Genomic DNA, 18908 nt, shown 5'->3' on the forward strand with positions numbered 1-18908 from the left:
GAGCTCTTCCCAAGGTCTGATGATCAACTTGGGAAGTGCAAGTTGAATTTCTGCACTTGCATGCAAATCTTCTCTTGAATTGAGCATTGAATCAACCTCAACTTCATATTCTTGCTGCTGATGGGAGTTTGTCTCAATATTGAACAGTGGATTGTTCTGAACAGAAAACAATTCGAAATGGAAAATATGTTGAAGCTTATCTCGCTGGAACTAAGATTCTAGTTGAAAAAAATCAATCTTCTCTTGTGCATTTTGTAGACAGATTCTAATGTCAGCAAGAGATGATTTGTTGATTTTCACCATGTCATTAGTTGTAGAGTGTATTATAGTTTTCAAAAAATCTAATACTTCATAAACTTTGGCCATTCTCAACAAAATCGATGATCTGATATGGATTACAGTAATGACACAGATGCAAGTGAGAGTAAAAAACCTTGGTGTCAACAAGAGAAAATGACACCCGAAAAGAGTTTCAACTCAACGCAAAGCTGAGAGGAATATAATGCATTTAAATGTATAGTCCAAATTGACAATACGAAGGCAGAGAGACAATCTGTTAGTATCACAAATATTGAAGGCCCAAACTGGCAATCCAAAGGTAGAGAGACAATCCAAAGGCTAGTGGTCGCAGTTTTCAAACCTCGGAGACATTCATTTTCATCGTGGCTGGAAAATATTCGGTGTTCTGTTGCAGCTGTCCATCACTCGATATATTTAAGCCGGGTGAGTTCATTTCCAGCTTTGTGGAGCAGAATATGCAACAACAATCCCTGCTAATATATAAATTATAGAAACCTCAATTAATATGTTGGTCAGCAAGAACAGACCAAACCAAAAGTACTGGATTGCCTCTTCCTCTGTCAAGAGATAGGAAGCCGTGGGCAGTGCCTGAATCCAATGCTTTTAATAGGAGCGCTCTCCTTTTCCTCGAAAAACAACCACCAGCATGAGCAATGCAAAATATATGCCTCTTATTTTCCAGAGAGCGACCTTCCTGAGAGGAGGGTGTTTCCTCTACTATTTGGAGAAAGAAGAATGCCTTGTTCTGTGAAATTTGTTTTCAAATATCACCAGGAGATGCGGTCAAGGGATTGGGGACAACAATTGCGGTTTTACAAGTTGAGGAGCACTTCGATATGATGCATTTTGCATCGAATGATGACCATGTAGCTCATGTTGTTTTCCTGGCAAAATTATACTTGGAGAACCTAAAACTTTCAAAAGACCTTGATTATCAAGAGATTATGCATGGAGAAGAGCTCTTGCCAATGGCTTCAAATATTTTAATGGAGTTGTTTTGGTGCACTCAACATCATGGTTAATTATTTGAGGCAATTTTGATTCTAGAGTTTGGCTTGTCAATTAGAAAGTATAATTGGCAATACAGACTTCTGCTCGTCCACATGTACACATATTGGGTTGCCATTGCCTCGGCATTTGAATGGTACAAAAGTTTGGAAATCAAGAACATAATGCAAGGATCAATGTCCCATCATATTTTTCCCCAGTTCTTGTCATCGCCTCTTTGGTCTGAATTAAACAGTATGATGAAAGAGTACCTAAAGTTCCATGAAGATTACATGAAAGAAGCAACAGATCTTACATTTCTGGCTTATCATCATTGTAATTACTCCAAAGCAGTGGAGTTTGTGAAATTCATGGAACGCACCAGGTTTTGAATGCAGAGATTCAGCGTCACAAACCACTGTTGGAACATTCCATTTCCAATCACTTCAACAATGCTGCTTCAACAGTTGTTCATGGGTCGGCTTAAACCATGTAGGGTAGCGTTCACTGTGTTAGGGACGAACTGACAACCAAATACAGTTAGGCTGCGTTCAGTCCTTAAACAAGTATTCATATAATTCAATGCATGTGTTATGAATCAATGCTGAGAGGAGAGAAAGAAAATACATTAAACACGGTCTTCAAATCCACGCTATACCATTTACACATCACATGAATGTTTGACCAACGTATGCAGCATATACTCAGTTCAAACATACCATTCAATTCAGCAATATTTGTGATAGAAGCAACTAGAATTCGAGCTCCTTCAACGCACACTTTCAAATTATTCAATGCAAATAACGCTCTGTCCAAACACAGAGAACGAATAATGCTGAGAGAAAATAATGCTTTGTCTAAATGTAGAGAGAAAATAACGCAGAGAAGGAATAATGCTCTCACCAAACTCAGAGAGAAAATAAAGCTTTGTCCAAACACAGAGTACAGAGTATAATGACTTTTGTCAGACAACAAATCTTATTGGAGCTTTAGGATCCCTATGGACAAGACAGGTGCACAATGAGGATTCTCAAGTTCTGGAATTAAAGATAGAGACAATAGGGTAGAACTGACAAGCACAAAGATGCCATAAAACCACTGGCTCAGACAAGATTGAGCAGGTTAGGAACATACCGGCTCTGATACCCTGTTAGACAAACATGGAATGTAAACAGCAAATGTGAAAGATAAACATTAGATTGCAAATATTACTGACATGATATACATTTATAGTACATTGATGTGACCCTTGGATTCATATTCCAAGTGGTGTCTTGGACTCCGGTGGCTGTTCACATTCCACACTAACCCATAGAGGATTAGGTGTCCAACACGCTGAGTAACAATTATAAAATATAACACTCCCTCTTTGCAAGGAGAGTGTTCTCCACCAAACCCAATCTCTTTCTAAGAATCTCAAACTCCCTTTTGCCAAGGGATTTATCAATATGTCTATAACTTGCAAAATTCAAAGGAACATACTCTAGAACTATTTCCCCCCTTCTTAACTCTATCTCTAAGGTAATCGTATTGGATGTCAATGTGCATGGAGTGGTCGTGAGAAAGATGATTCTCAAATAGTTTGATATAATCTCTTGATTGTTACAATATACCACATGCAAGTAGTGCCACTTTGACTGAGTCAAATCCTAACCCTAATCACATTTTTCATAACTAACACGCCCCCCTTGCATGTATAAGTGTGTCAAGTGAAGTGCATAACTGAAAGAGGATATGGAGCATCCATTCCTACCTACAGATCAGTGTTGTCTACCTAAGACTGGGAACTCTCCATCCATAAGCACCACAATTGTCTTAGGATATGTGCTCTCTAACTAACAATATATCATGCATGCTAATACTAACAAATGAAAACTCTTATCTAATATTGAAATCACAAAATCTCAAACAACATTTAATTTGGAACTAATTGAATCTAGAACAACAACCAAACTATAGCTAAATTAGAGTCTATATTACCGCCAACAAAAAACTCAATCAATGATTTCATCGCAACTACAAAGAAACACTGAAGGCATCATCTCTATTGCCTTTTCTATTGTGCCATCACTAGAAGAATGACTAGCTGAGTAACAATTATAAAATCTAACACTCCCTCTTTGCAAGGAGAGTGTTCTCCACCAAACCCAATCTCTCTCTAAGAATCTCAAACTTCCCTTTCTGATCTGATATTCACCCTATGAGTGACATCAGTTAAAGATTTATTAAACTAAGGTATTACAGACTCATGTGCTGCTGGTGTGTGTTCTGTGTTACTGAAACAATGGATCGATCAGATTGCCAATACACAAAAAATAAAATGGAAAGACAGCAAAGAAATACAGTAAGCAACACAAAGACACAAGCAATTTTAATAAGGAGTTCACCCTATTCTCCAGGGCTACATCTCCGGTCCAGCTTCAGTGGTGGCCTTGTTTTATCGTGTGTTTCAGCAGAGAAATTACAATACAGGGACTCAATGTGAGTTCTCCTGAAGCAGATTTTGCTTGGCAGGGTGGTTCTTGGATTCCCCAAGCCATTTAGAGTACACAGACTCTTCTTCTTCCTACCAGCTCTGTGACCTCTTGGTCTACAGTGGAAAGAGCCAAATATGATGCTCAGTCCGACAGATTCCTCTATGGGAAGGCTTGAATCTTCAAGCTCTCTGGTGCTTGACGCTACCTGTGGTGAGCTCGGCCCTCTGTCTCTTCTGCTCGACTTTTCTGTTCTCTGTGTTCAGTCCTCCTCTCAGGGTTCACTGCTCACTATCTCTCTTGGTCGCTTGGACTCCAATTCTGACTCTAACTGATTCGACTGTCTCTGTTCATGGCTTTAGCCATTCGATCCGTATGCCTGTTCGGTTCCTCTTCGCCTGTGCCGATTCACCTTCTGCAGCTGCGCTTGGAGTTGCCTGCATTTGGCGTCATCATGAACACTCAGGGAGTGGCCAATTGTCCTCCTCTAAATGGTGCCAGCATGCTTCGTCAGTTCGTTTCTTCAGTTATGCCGTGGATGCGTTCTTCCTCCACTGTGGCGGTCAAATGGATTCCAAATCTCTTTAGAACGCGGCTTAATTCCCTGTCGATTCTGCTTCTTTCCATTGGGTTCAATCTCAGCCATCCAATCTGGGCCTTCCAGATCCAATGCCATACGCACGTTTCGTGCGGTTGACTTGTTCGGTCGATAGCGCGCGATCAACGACAGTTTTCTCTCACCTCCGCCTGCCACGCATCGATCGGTGTTTGGAATTGCTCTGCTCCTGTCCAAAACCTCTTACCGTTCAAGGGCGTCCCGATCAATACCGCTGGTTTTCCAGTGCGTAGGACCTGCCTTCGTACGTTAGTGCTTTTTGCTTTTTTTGCCCGCGGTTTCCTAGCTCCCGATGTGACCGAGTGCTCGAGCTCCCCCTTCAGGGCCCTGTTCGCCTAGTGCATCAAAAACCTTGTCCTTTTCCCATTCCGGGGCTCCCAGGGGCTACTTTGGCCTCCTTTGCGGTCTCCATGGGCCTTGGTTAGCACGCTTTGATCGAGGTCCTCGTCATTCCATGTCAGCTGCCATGGCCACTAGTTCAAGGTGTTTTTGATACTGTTTTGGATTTCCTTAGAGATTTGTTCGACCTGATTCAGTCATGGTTCTTGACAGCCTTTCTATGGATCCAATTCGAATCACGGCCTCCCTACTGAAAAAGATTTTGGACCACCAAAAGTTGGTTTTCAAGCATCAACTAAGTGAGGAACTGTTGCTTCACTTGTCTAATCTCAATCCGTTTTGCAATGCTCGGCTTTGAACATTTGAGCCCAATCCTGAGGTACTCAACTTCTCCCCTGCGCGTTGTCCTCACCTTCCTGTCCAACACTGTGTCTTCCTGCAACTCATTGAGGTATTCAGGTAGCAGGTCATCAATAGAAGGCAATTGACTTTGCTCTTTAGGGTCCTCAATCATTGAAGGTTCAAACAATCTCAAACAATCTGCATTTACAACTGAGTAGATGTGCATGTAAGCTGGTAGATCAAGGCGAAAAGCATTTTCACCAATTTTCTCAAGTATTCTAAAAGGTCCATACTTGATAGGCTTTAGCTTTTTACCTTCACCTTGCATCCTGTCCTTGCTGATATACAGCCAGACTTGGTCTCCAACTTGAAAACTATGCTCCATCCGATGCTTATCATGCCTAGCCTTGTACTTGGCCTAGCTCTTTTCCAGCTGTTCCTGTACTGCCTGGTGGATCTCCTGGATCTGTTCAATGAACCTAGTTGCCTTGTCCACATCATTGTGTCCATCAACCATGGTATCTTTACCAAAGACAAAATCCAAAGGAGACCTTGGTGTGAAACCAAAGCAAGTATCAAAAGGAGATCTCTGTGTAGAAGAGTGTTTGGCTCTATTGTAAGTATGCTGCACATAACACAAGTGTTCATCCCAAAGCTTAGGATGTTTACTGCAATAACCTCTCAGTAGCCAGATCACAGTCCTGTTTACTACTTCTGTCTGGCCATCTGTTTGTGGATGAAAAGTTGTGCTTTTCTTTAACTTGGTGTCCATCAGTTCCCACAGACTAGACCAAAACTTCTCCACAAATCGGGTGTCTCGATCAGATACAATGGAAGTGGGTAATCCAAAATGAACCCATACATGTTCAAAGAACAATTTTTGCAGTCTGTTCAGCTATGACCTATTTACTACAAGGTATCAAAATACACATTTTGCTGAACCTATCCACAACAACATATAGATAATCATGACCTTTCCTAAATTTAGGCAGTCCTCCAACAAAATCCATAGGGAACACTTTCCCAAGGGTGAGAAGGAACTGGCAATGGAGTGTACAAGCCTAGTTTTCTATTGCTGGGCTTGCTCTTAGCACACATGGCACACCCTCTTACATATCTAGAAACTGTCTCATTCATTTTCAGCCAATAGCAGAATCTTTGCAGCTGTGCAACTGTTTTGCTTACTCCAAAGTGACATGATATCAGAGAAGTATGTGCTTCCCTAATTGTCTTTATCCTCTCAGTTTGTGGAATGCAGAGTTTCCCACAATGGTATAAGAACCGGTCCTTTATATGATAGTCCAATTCTTCTACTCTTTTGCCTTGACTCAAAGTTGCATATACATCTTTAAAATCCATATCCTGAGCATATTGCTCTATGTAGCTTTCATGTAGTACAAAATTATGCTTAAGTATGGTAGATGCATATATAATGGGTCTAGATAACATGTTTGCAACCTTGTTATGTATGCCCTTTTTATATCTGATGACTAAGTGAAACTGTTGTAGAAAACCCATCCATCTGTAATGTCTTGATTGTTGCAACTTAGTTTGGGAGTGTAGTTATTGAAGTGGCTAATGATCAATATGTATTACTGTCTCTTTGCCCATTAAATAATGTTTCCACTTTTTCACATTCTGAACTAATGCATACAATTCTTTATCATATGTAGAATAGTTAACTACTGCAGGATTAAAAGTCTCATAATGGTAACATATGGGTTTGTCGTGTTGTGTCAACACTGCTCCCATGGCATAGTCACTGGCATCAGTTTGGATCTCAAATGGACATTGTAAATCTGGCAGTGATAGTATAGGTGCTGTACTAATTTTCTCTTTCAAGGTGTCAAAGGCTTTCTAATGTTTGCCTCCCCACTGAAACACCTTATTCAATCCCGTTAAAGCATGTAAGGGAGCTGCAATCGAGGAGAAGTTAGAGATGAACTTCCTCCAATATTGTGCTGCTCCTAGGAAGCTTCTCACTTCTACAAAAAACATGGGTTTAGGCCAGTTCACAATGATTGCCACTTTAGAGGGGTCTATTTTCAATTCACCTCCCCCTACTATATGACCCAAGTAGTTTAGAGATGTTTTGCCAAATTCACATTTTGAGAGTTTAACATAAAGCTTTTCTCTTTTCAAAAAATCTAATGTCTACTTAATATGCTTTAAATGTTCTTCCCACGTTTTACTAAAAATCAGAATGTCATCCAGCTACACAATAACAAAATCATCAAGAAAAGGTCTGAGTACATCATTCATTAATCTCATGAAAGTAGCAGGAGCATTAGTTAAGCCAAAAGGCATAACCAGCCATCCATACAATCCTTGCTTTGTTTTGAAAGCAGTCTTCCATGCATTTTGCTCTGCAACTCTGGCTTGATGGTATCCATCGTGCAAATCCAGGTTGGTGAAATAAACAACTTCTTTTAACTGATCTAAAAGATCATCTATGCGAGGAAGGGGATAACGATTCTTGATTGTTATCTTATTCAGTGCTTGGTAATGAATGCACATCCACCAAGAGCCATCTTTCTTTCTCACCAAAACGATTGGTGACCCACACGGTGATGTGCTAGGCCTGATGAAGCCCTTCTCGAGCAACTCCTGCACCTGCTTCTTGATTTCAACATTCTCTAAAGCAGACAACCTGTACATCCCAATGTTAGGCAATGGAACATCTTGCTGCAAAATAATATCATGTACTATTCCCTTTTTGGGTGGCAGACCTTTAGGTTCTTGAAACAAGACATCATACTCTGAAACAACTTTTCTATATCAACTTGCTGTTCAACATTACAGCCCTCAAATACATTGGTTTTATCAGGTTTCTTTTCCTTTACAACCATCAGTAGAATTGTTTGCATGAATTAATCATTCTTTTCATCTGTCCTGAGTTTACGAGTGTATAATTATTCTTGAGCTTATGAGCCCTTACAAAGTATTCGATTCCATCTTTAACCAGTAGATACTTGTTCTCAGCTCTATAGAAAATAGCCTTTCTATCATACAAGTAGGGACTTCCTAAAACAATTCCACATATATCCAAAGGAATTATGTCTAACTCAACCTCATCTACAAATGCTGACCCAAAAGAAAACTTGAGTTTGCACTGTCTAGTCACTTGTAGTTGTGCTTTATCATTCAACCATCCTAATGGGTATGGTTTCTTGTGAGGTGTAGTTGCTAATCCCAATTTCTTTACAATTGCTTCAGAAATCAAATTTACTTGTGAGCCACTATCAAACAAAGTATCAATCTTTTGATTTTTGGAAATAACTCGAATATGGAAAAGCTCGTGTCTTTTTCTCTCATTTTCTTCATCAATAACAGATTGAGCAGAATTACTAGTAGATGCTTCAGAATTCTTACCTTTTATACCTGTGGCTGTTATGGTTGTTTCATCTCCCGAGTCTGACCCCAAATCTCTCTGAATAGCTGCAGCTGTCTTCTTCTTCTTGCCCTCGGACTTCTTAGGTCTCAGCTCTGGATGCAGAATCCAACAATGCTCATCATCATGCCCCTCCTTTTTACAGTGAGTGCATGAAGCTTTGGCTTTCTATGCAGTGTTAGCCTTCCTTGCTTTCCACTTCTGTTTTCTTTTCTCCTTGCTCTTGCTTACAGTGGGTTGGGATGGTCCCCCAACTTCTGGATTGCCATTCTTTCCTCTAGCCTCTAGATGAGTAGCTTGTACAAATACCTCATCTATACTAGTGGGATTAAACATGAGGATGGTATGCCTCATCTAGCTGTGTAGACCACCAATGTACTTCAAAAGAGTCTCTGATGAGTCTAATGAAATACCCAACATCAATACTCTCTTTCTGAACTCTTGAGTATACCCTTGTACACTTTTCCCTTTTAACTGCCAAAGAGTTTGCCAACTCATCATGGCCTGCTGCATATAGGCCAATGGATACAACTGCTTTTTGATTGCAGCAAAAAATTCACTCTAGACAGAGATGGTCTTGCCATGTCTTTTCATGTCAGCTTGGGTTCTACCTTCTCACCAAACCAACGCAGTGCCTCCTAGGTGTAGGCTTGCCAGCTGAATCTTACTCTTGTCTGAGTTTATGTTCTGTACCCTGAAATACACATCGATTTGTCTAATCCAATTGTCCAATTTTTCAGCATTTAGCTCTCCATCATATATGGACAAATCAAATTTAACATCTAACTTAATCAAAGATGCTTTCTTAGTATGTACAGGGCTATTAGGAGGTGTGAGAAAGTGTTCCTCTTTCCCCTTTCCTTTGGAGTTGTCATGGAAGTGAGACTCATCTTCTTCTTTCTCTTGCTTCAAGCCTGATGCATCTTCCACCTTTTGCTTTCTAAAGTCTCGGTACATTTCTTCAACCATAGACTTTATAACTAGGAAACTCTCTATGAATTGAGGGTTTGGCCCCATAGAACCTTCTTTTGACATGGTCTTTCAGGGATAGACTCTTCCAATTTCAGGATTAGTTTGCACCAACTCTCCTTCTCCTAATTTGAGCTTTGATCTTGTGAGCATTCACAGCTATACCAACACAAGCTTGTCCAACCTTACAACCTTATGCTCTGATACCACTTGATCTGATATTCACCCTATGAGTGACATCAGTTAAAGATTTATTAAACCAAGTTATTACAGACTCATGTGCTGGTGTGTGTTCTGTGTTACTGAAACAATGGATCGATTAGATTTCCAATACACAGACAATAAAATGGAAAGACAACAGAGAAATACAGTAAGCAACACAAAGACACAAGCAATTTTTATAAGGAGTTCACCCTATTCTCCAGGGCTACGTCTCCGATCCAGCTTCAGTGGTGGCCTTGTTTTATTGTGTCTTTCAGCAGAGAAATTACAACACTATGCTAAAGAAACCATGAGGTCACGCAAAGTCACCATGCTAAAGAAATTGAGGCCATAAAAACTAATTATGAAACAGAAATTAGAATCATGCAAAGCAGGTTGTCAGTCTTAAAGGAAAATATGGTGACCATGAAAGCTGATCATGATAAGGAAATTGACTCTATGCAAAACAAGTTATTAACTATGGATGAGGAAATGACTATCATGACGTTCAATCATAATAATCAAGTGGCTGACATGCAAGCGAATCATAAAGAAGAAATAAATTTTATGCAGCATTGCTTGATGGACATAAAGGAAAAGAATGTTAAAGTAATAAAAGACATGCAAGAACACCATGCCAGACAAATCAGTGCTACAAAGGTTGAACACTCTAGTCAGATGGATGCCATTAAAACACAAGTTCAAAGGTTTCAGCAACTGGCAGAGGATAAGAGAAACCAGCAAACATCAACAGATCAGGAGTCTTCTCATTTGCTGCAACAAGATTCATCTTATTATTGGGAGGTTATTGATTCGATTGAAAGATGGTTGATTGAAGGTGATCCAGACAGACTTAAGAATGATAAAGATCAGATGCAAGATGAAGAAAGACATAGCACGCATATCTTACATACTTCATCTGATAGCTTTGAAACAGAAAGTACTAGGTCATCAGTAATTCAACCAGCCAGAAAGAAAAAGCGCAAGAGAAAGAAAATAAGAAGAAGATTTGATACGTCAGACGGCCGTGAGCAGCTTGATTTTCGGATAGGAAAGAGTCCTACCATATGCAAAATTGGACATGGCACATCCGACAAGCAGCTGACAGATTTGCCTGAAAGTAGGCAAATGCTCAGTATGCACTATATTGAACACATCTGATGCCGTAGGGCATCCTTTGTATCGTATTTCTAACCTTACTCCTTGTCTTTTCAGCATTTCATTTCTGTTTTTAGGATTAGATTTACTTTTCATGTTGTTAGTTAGTCAATAAATGAAGAGCTTTTATCTTTCCTATGCTTAATGTATATGATGATTTTGGAATGGACGCTACTTATTTTTATCTGTGTTGTATGGGTGCAAATTCTGGATTCTCACATTCCTGCAAGCAGCAAAGTGTCCCCAAGTAGAGCCAAATGTTGACCTCTACTGGTCAACTACCCATGCAGTGCACCCCCTTTTTCTTGACAGAAAGGAGCAGCACCTGATCGATGTGTCCGTGCCAGCCTAGAGTCATCAGCAGCTTGATCATTCTAATTGTAAACCCAGTCTGCATGTATGAATTGTAAATAATCTTAGCAGACATGAGTCGTGTATGTGTATTGCCTAGGTGGACCTAACTTTCTAGTGGTAATCTACGTCCCGAGAGGTTTTTCGTCTCACCGATCCATGGATCGGCAGAGTTTTCTTTCAAACCTGACCCCAAAGCCGGGATGGATTTTGTCATTAGAACTTTAGGAGAATCCTAGTGTGTTAATCTGCTAGATTATAGTTGTGTCGCAGAACTGGGTAATTTATGAGGGTCTGTGTTAAGTGGGCTTGTCCCCTTGAGATGTAAGTTGTAAAAGTCATGATGTAATGTGTCTTGAGGGTCGAAAAATGTTTTAAATCCCCTCGTGAGTCCTAAGTCCTAGGTCCTAGGTGATGTTTCCAAAGGTTTAGTTCGATGATGCATTTAAAAAATGAAATAAAATAATAAAATAATAAAAAATTAAAAAAAAAAATGAAATAAATAAAAAATAATAATTTTTTTTTTAAATTTAAAAATTTAAAAAAATAAAATAAAATAATAAAATAATAAAAAAATTAAAAAATTTAAGTGAATAAATCGACGGATGGAATCAAGAGATGTCTTGATCCTCATCAACGGTCGAGATCATTTCTACATGGATCAATCGAACTAGCCGTTGGATCATTTCCTTGAAATAGGGTGCTATGAGTCATTTTCGAGGAATAGGAATCTGTGAGTCTAAGACTGAAGAAGCTCTCTTGTAAATCTGTTTCTGGTTAATAAAGGAAGACTTTGGGGTCCATATCTTGCTGGTGTTACTCTCTTGGAATGCTGTGAGATCATTTCATTTTCTACATATGTTATTTTCAGCCATTAATAATAGCTTTTTGTAGAGTATTGTGAGCACAGGTATCTTGTTCACTTGCTGGGGTTTGGGTGCTGTTAGGGTTTCTGAAGTAATGGCAGGTATCTCCATTACTGTTTGAGATCTAGCAGCATTTTTGCCCTCTTAATTGACGGTTGTCTTGAGCTGTGCAGAAAACATTTTCGGAAGGAAGATTGTGGGCGTTAGGGGAAGTTCTCGGCTGAACCAGCCAACTCCCGCAAGCATTTTTTGCTGAGCCTAGTGGGATTTGATCCTGGGTCTATCATTCGGTTTATTTTTCTAATTTGCATGAGAGTTTTCTGAAGTTCTTCACAGCGAAAACCTAAAATTTCTGTTTCTTCAAAATATTTCCGTGCTTATCGCTGAATCTGGCTATTAAGGGGCCAAATCTGTACATTAATCAGTTGTTTCAGGGTTTTAAATTTTTGATCTAGGGTTTTAAATCTCTGCTCTACACAGATTTTTCATTTGGGTGTTTATGCTCTTTTGTGTTTTCTTGTACAAGGTTTTCAGAGATATTATCTGATACACGTTCTCCTCACCGCTGTCTGGTTATCAAAGGGCATTGCATATTGTGCTGATCTATCATTATCTGGCCAATCAGCAAAGAGAAACATCAACGCATTTTATCAATTGCTGCCATCATCGTTCAAGTAAATCGGCTCAGAGCATTTCGTGTGAAGGTTTTGGGTTATGCGGCCAGGCATGAGAACCTGTTGAGAACAGAGATAAATCGATATCCACAAGTCTGTATGCGGTGTATCCATCATTGCATTTCCTGTGGATTTAAGCCGCAGAAAGCTGATCCAAAAAACCTTCCTGTCGAGGGTGTATGCAGACAAAGTTGCTCATCCATTTGTTGGATCAATGTAAATGCCCATTTTAGCATTCATCCGCCGTCAAACCTGCATACTCTGGAATGAAACTACATCCCTGCGTTGAAAGCATTGTAGAAGGTTCCATCCACGCCGTCGACTGTTCAGATTTCAACGCTGGCTATCCATAGGTAAACGCATTGTACAGATGTATGACGTTGAAGAAAATCGAGAATTGTTCGAGGTTACACGTTAGCAGCGGGAGCTCCAGACCAGAAACCTGTTCCATATCGAAATCAGTCACTACAGAAATGTTCTCAGCGTGAGGGATTCTCAGAGCACTTCGTTGGACGGCATTTTTTCTGAACTGTGAAACCCTCGGACGGCATACACTCGGTCATTTCCCATCGCAGCAGGTAACATCATTTCAGCATACGCAGGTTTACGCTCTGAACCCATCACTCAGTCATTTCAGGGTTACGGTTTTTACCTTCTGCGCAATTTCGATTCATCTCTCGGTGTGAATATGAGGATATACGCATTTGATTGTTTTGCATAGCCGTAGCTTTAGGGTTTAGATTCATATTGTTCTAGTTTCAAGGCGTATTTTAATCTTTGATTTTTTATTTTTTTTAAATATATGTATGTACGTAGAGTTAGCGTAGTCTAATTTAGGATTTAGATTTAGTTTATTTTTTAGATTTTAAATCTCATATAAAAAAAAAAAAGAAAAAATGTCGTATTTTCATTTTAGGATTTAATTTTTTAGGTTTTATATTTTTATGTTAAAAGTTGAAAACAAAAAAAGAGAAATGCGTTTTGATTTTGATTTATATTTTTAGATTTAGTTTGTAAATAATTCCATTTATAACTTTTGCATAGTTTAGTTTAGAAATGAATTTTTGTTACATTTAGATTTTAGTTAGATTTTTTAGATTTTTTCTTTTTAGGATTTTTATAATATAAAAAAAAAATAAGGGTTAAGCTTAGTTTTGTCATTTAGATTTTGATTTGATTTTTAGGTTAGTTTAAAATTTGTATAGTTTTGTTTTATTTTTATGTTTTAGATTTGATTAGATTTAAATTTTTTTGTTTTATTTTGGTTTTAGGCTTAGGTTTAGTGTTTTAGATTTTAGTTTTAAATAGATTTTGAATTTTAAATTTTTAGATTTTTTTAATTTCCTTTTTTTTATAATATTGAAAAATAAAAAATTTGAAAAAAAGATTTAAAATTTAAAAAAAATATATATATAAAAATTTTGTGGAAAATTCTCTTCGTCAGATCCAGTCATTTTCGGGAATTGTCGTATCTTTCATGCTGAGATCTAAAATTTTCAATTCGAGATGCGAATATGATATCTGGCTAATGGTTTATGGTTTGTGGTGGTTTAAAGCATTCATTTTTCGGAAAAATTCTCAATTGCTGGATATCGTTTTGGTCATTCTAACAGCATTGTGATTTAGCTGATGATAGATGATTGCTGTTCACGATTTACATTTCTATATCATCTAACAAGTAATCATCTTAACTATAATCTCTTAAGGCACTGGTCTGCTTAATTAATCAAATCCGTCGAGTGCTTTCTTACATCGTATCTCGTGTCTCCCAACCAACTGGTCGACAGTTGGTCTCATCATCTCACAGGGACTACCCCCCTTAGCCGCGGGAGACAGGCTTAAACGGAGGGATCGGGGATCAGAGTGACAGCCCCCGGTCTGAGCGTTGTCGTGTCAATCCGCGCGACAACATTTTTTGGCGCCGTTGCCGGGGATAGAGTTTTTCTATCCTTGGTGTTTCAACATCTTTTCATCTTTCATCATTCATCTGTCTATCATTCATTTGAGCCGGCAACGCCAACATTTTTTGGCGCCGTTGCCGAGGATACTTTTTCTCGGTGTTTCAAACGACAAATCATTTTTCTCATTTCTTATCTCTTCATCTGGCCTGGCAACGCCAACATTTTTTGGCGCCGTTGCCGGGGAAATTGTTCCTGGAGTTTCATCGACATTCATCTTCTCATCTCTCATCTCTCAGTTGAGCTGGAAGATTCAATATTTTTGGCATCTTTTCATCCCATATCAGCAGCATCTCTTGGGGTTGTTTCTTGTTTGGGTGGCGACTCCATTTTCTCATTTTTCCCAGACAAGAAGCCTTCCTCATATCTACTTGTGATTCCTTTTTGGATCTTAGAATCAGATTCATTGTTCAAGTGGCGACTCCACTTCTTTCATCTCTTGATTTTCTTGAGCAGAAATCTCTTTCTATCATCCATTTGATCTCTCATTGTTCATCATGGATTATTCATTTAAACCATGTCATTTTACTGATAATCTCCATGATCTTCCGAAAGAGGCCGTTGGTAAATTATTTAAGTTCTCGGGTGGTGATTCGGTCACTGTTGGTCAGCATTTAAACATGTTTACTTGTGTAATGACCTTATATTGTAGATTTCCTCAATATAATCATGAAGATTTCAAGATGCGTCTATTTGTCCATTCTTTAGAGGGTGATGCCTTGAATTGGTTTAATAATTTTCCTCATGATTTTTTCACTTCTTTACAAGACATTCTCAATGCTTTTAAAGATAGATATGATAGTCCAAACAACTTGCCTTCTGCCTCTAAAATTGTGCAACAGAATGAAAGTAATTTGATAAGAGGTCTAGCTGAAAGATCCCAAGACGATTCATCATGTCAGAATGTGTCATCCACCGGAAATATTGCAGATCAAGTTCATGATAGTGAAAAATCAGGGACAAATGACAATGAAAAAGAAGAGCAAAAGCAAATTATACGAGACCTAATGATGCTGGTGAGAAATATGGAAATCAATCAAACTAATTATGTCAATGATGTGAAAACTTTATGCACCCATCTGGAAAAACGTAACAGGGAGATTGAGGTCACGCAAAGTCACCATGCTAAAGAAATTGAGGCCATAAAAACTAATTATGAAACAGAAATTAGAATCATGCAAAGCAGGTTGTCAGTCTTAAAGGAAAATATGGTGACCATGAAAGCTGATCATGATAAGGAAATTGACTCTATGCAAAACAAGTTATTAACTATGGATGAGGAAATGACTATCATGACGTTCAATCATAATAATCAAGTGGCTGACATGCAAGCGAATCATAAAGAAGAAATAAATTTTATGCAGCATTGCTTGATGGACATAAAGGAAAAGAATGTTAAAGTAATAAAAGACATGCAAGAACACCATGCTAGACAAATCAGTGCTACAAAGGTTGAACACTCTAGTCAGATGGATGCCATTAAAACACAAGTTCAAAGGTTTCAGCAACTGGCAGAGGATAAGAGAAACCAGCAAACATCAACAGATCAGGAGTCTTCTCATTTGCTGCAACAAGATTCATCTTATTATTGGGAGGTTATTGATTCGATTGAAAGATGGTTGATTGAAGGTGATCCAGACAGACTTAAGAATGATAAAGATCAGATGCAAGATGAAGAAAGACATAGCACGCATATCTTACATACTTCATCTGATAGCTTTGAAACAGAAAGTACCAGGTCATCAGTAATTCAACCAACCAGAAAGAAAAAGCGCAAGAGAAAGAAAATAAGAAGAAGATTTGATACGTCAGACGACCGTGAGCAGCTTGATTTTCGGATAGGAAAGAGTCCTACCATATGCAAAATTGGACATGGCACATCCGACAAGCAGCCGACAGATTTGCCTGAAAGCAGGCAAATGCTCAGTATGCACTATATTGAACACATCTGATGCCGTAGGGCATCCTTTGTATCGTATTTCTAACCCTACTCCTTGTCTTTTCAGCATTTCATTTCTGTTTTTAGGATTAGATTTACTTTTCATGTTGTTAGTTAGTCAATAAATGAAGAGCTTTTATCTTTCCTGTGCTTAATGTATATGATGATTTTGGAATGGACACTACTTATTTTTATCTGTGTGTTGTATGGGTGCAGATTCTGGATTCTCACATTCCTGCAAGCAGCAAAGTGTCCCCAAGTAGAGCCAGATGTTGACCTCTACTGGTCAACTACCCATGCAGTGCACCCCCTTTTTCTTGACAGAAAGGAGCAGCACCTGATCGATGTGTCCGTGCCAGCCTACAGTCATCAGCAGCTTGATCATTCTAATTGTAAACCCAGTCTGCATGTATGAATTGTAAATAATCTTAGCAGACATGAGTCGTGTATGTGTATTGCCTAGGTGGACCTAACTTTCTAGTGGTAATCTACGTCCCGGGAGGTTTTTCGTCTCACCGATCCATGGATCAGCAGAGTTTTCCTTCAAACCTGACCCCAAAGCCGGGATGGATTTTGTCATTAGAACTTTAGGAGAATCCTAGTGTGTTAATCTGCTAGATTATAGTTGTGTCACAGAACTGGGTAATTTATGAGGGTCTGTGTTAAGTGGGCTTGTCCCCTTGAGATGTAAGTTGTAAAAGTCATGATGTAATGTGTCTTGAGGGTCGAAAAATGTTTTAAATCCCCTCGTGAGTCCTAAGTCCTAGGTCCTAGGTGATGTTTCCAAAGGTTTAGTTCGATGATCCATTTAAAAAATGAAATAAAATAATAAAATAATAAAAAATTAAAAAAAAAAAAAAAAATGAAATAAATAAAAAATAATAATTTTTTTTTTTTTAATTTAAAAATTAAAAAAAATAAAATAAAATAATAAAATAATAAAAAAATTAAAAAATTTAAGTGAATAAATCGACGGATGGGATCAAGAGATGTCTTGATCCTCATCAACGGTCGAGATCATTTCTACATGGATCAATCGAACTAGTCGTTGGATCATTTCCTTGAAATAGGGTGCTATGACTCATTTTCGAGGAATAGGATCTGTGAGTCTAAGACTGAAGAAGCTCTCTTGTAAATCTGTTTCTGGTTAATAAAAGAAGACTTTGGGGTCCATATCTTGCTGGTGTTACTCTCTTGGAATGCTGTGAGATCATTTCATTTTCTACATATGTTATTTTCAGCCATTAATAATAGCTTTTTGTAGAGTATTGTGAGCACAGGTATCTTGTTCACTTGCTGGGGTTTGGGTGCTGTTAGGGTTTCTGAAGTAATGGCAGGTATCTCCATTACTGTTTGAGATCTAGCAACATTTTTGCCCTCTTAATTGACGGTTGTCTTGAGCTGTGCAGAAAACATTTTCTGAAGGAAGATTGTGGGCGTTAGGGGAAGTTCTCGGCTGAACTAGCCAGCTCCCGCAAGCATTTTTTGCTGAGCCCAGTGGGATTTGATCCTGGGTCTATCATTCGGTTTATTTTTCTAATTTGCATGAGAGTTTTCTGAAGTTCTTCACAGTGAAAACCTAAAATTTCTGTTTCTTCAAAATATTTCCGTGCTTATCGCTGAATCTGGCTGTTAAGGGGCCAAATCTGTACATTAATCAGTTGTTTCAGGGTTTTAAATTTTTGATCTAGGGTTTTAAATCTCTGCTCTACACAGATTTTTCATTTGGGTGTTTATGCTCTTTTGTGTTTTCTTGTACAAGGTTTTCAGAGATATTATCTGATACACGTTCTCCTCACCGCTGTCTGGTTATCAAAGGGCATTGCATATTGTGTTGATCTATCATTATCTGGCCAATCAGCAAAGAGAAACATCAACGCATTTTATCAATTTCTGCCATCATCGTTCAAGTAAATCGGCTCAGAGCATTTCGTGTGAAGGTTTTGGGTTATGCGGCCAGGCATGAGAACCTGTTGAGAACAGAGATAAATCGATATCCACAAGTCTGTATGCGGTGTATCCATCATTGCATTTCCTGTGGATTTAAGCCGCAGAAAGCTGATCCAAAAAACCTTCCTGTCGAGGGTGTATGCGGACAGAGTTGCTCATCCATTTGTTGGATCAATGTAAATGCCCATTTTAGCATTCATCCGCCGTCAAACCTGCATACTCTGGAATGAAACTACATCCCTGCGTTGAAAGCATTGTAGAAGGTTCCATCCACGCCGTCGACTGTTCAGATTTCAACGCTGGCTATCCACAGGTAAACGCATTGTACATATGTATGACGTTGAAGAAAATCGAGAATTGTTCGAGGTTACACGTTAGCAGCGGGAGCTCCAG

At 38.7% G+C, this 18908-nt stretch overlaps 1 protein-coding gene across 14 annotated transcripts in view; it reads right to left on the bottom strand.

Annotated features, from left to right (window-relative positions):
- The window catches only part of LOC149168511 (endonuclease V family protein), a 526712-nt gene that overhangs the window by 66103 nt on the left and 441701 nt on the right, over positions 1-18908 (bottom strand). Inside the window, exon 8 of one of the 14 annotated variants that reach the window (XM_089428274.1) lies at positions 1389-1810. The exons of the other annotated variants lie outside the window; for them this stretch is intronic. Coding sequence (XP_089284400.1) covers positions 1748-1810 — 63 coding nt within the window. The 3' untranslated portion in view covers positions 1389-1747. Of the gene's footprint in view, positions 1-1388; positions 1811-18908 lie in introns of those variants that run through there. 14 annotated transcript variants of the gene reach the window in all.

This window comes from Pinus tabuliformis, chromosome 4_2, assembly GCF_031772625.1.
Source record: "Pinus tabuliformis cultivar Carrire ecotype Pingquan chromosome 4_2, CPIR1, whole genome shotgun sequence".
Taxonomy (NCBI): Eukaryota; Viridiplantae; Streptophyta; class Pinopsida; order Pinales; family Pinaceae; genus Pinus; species Pinus tabuliformis.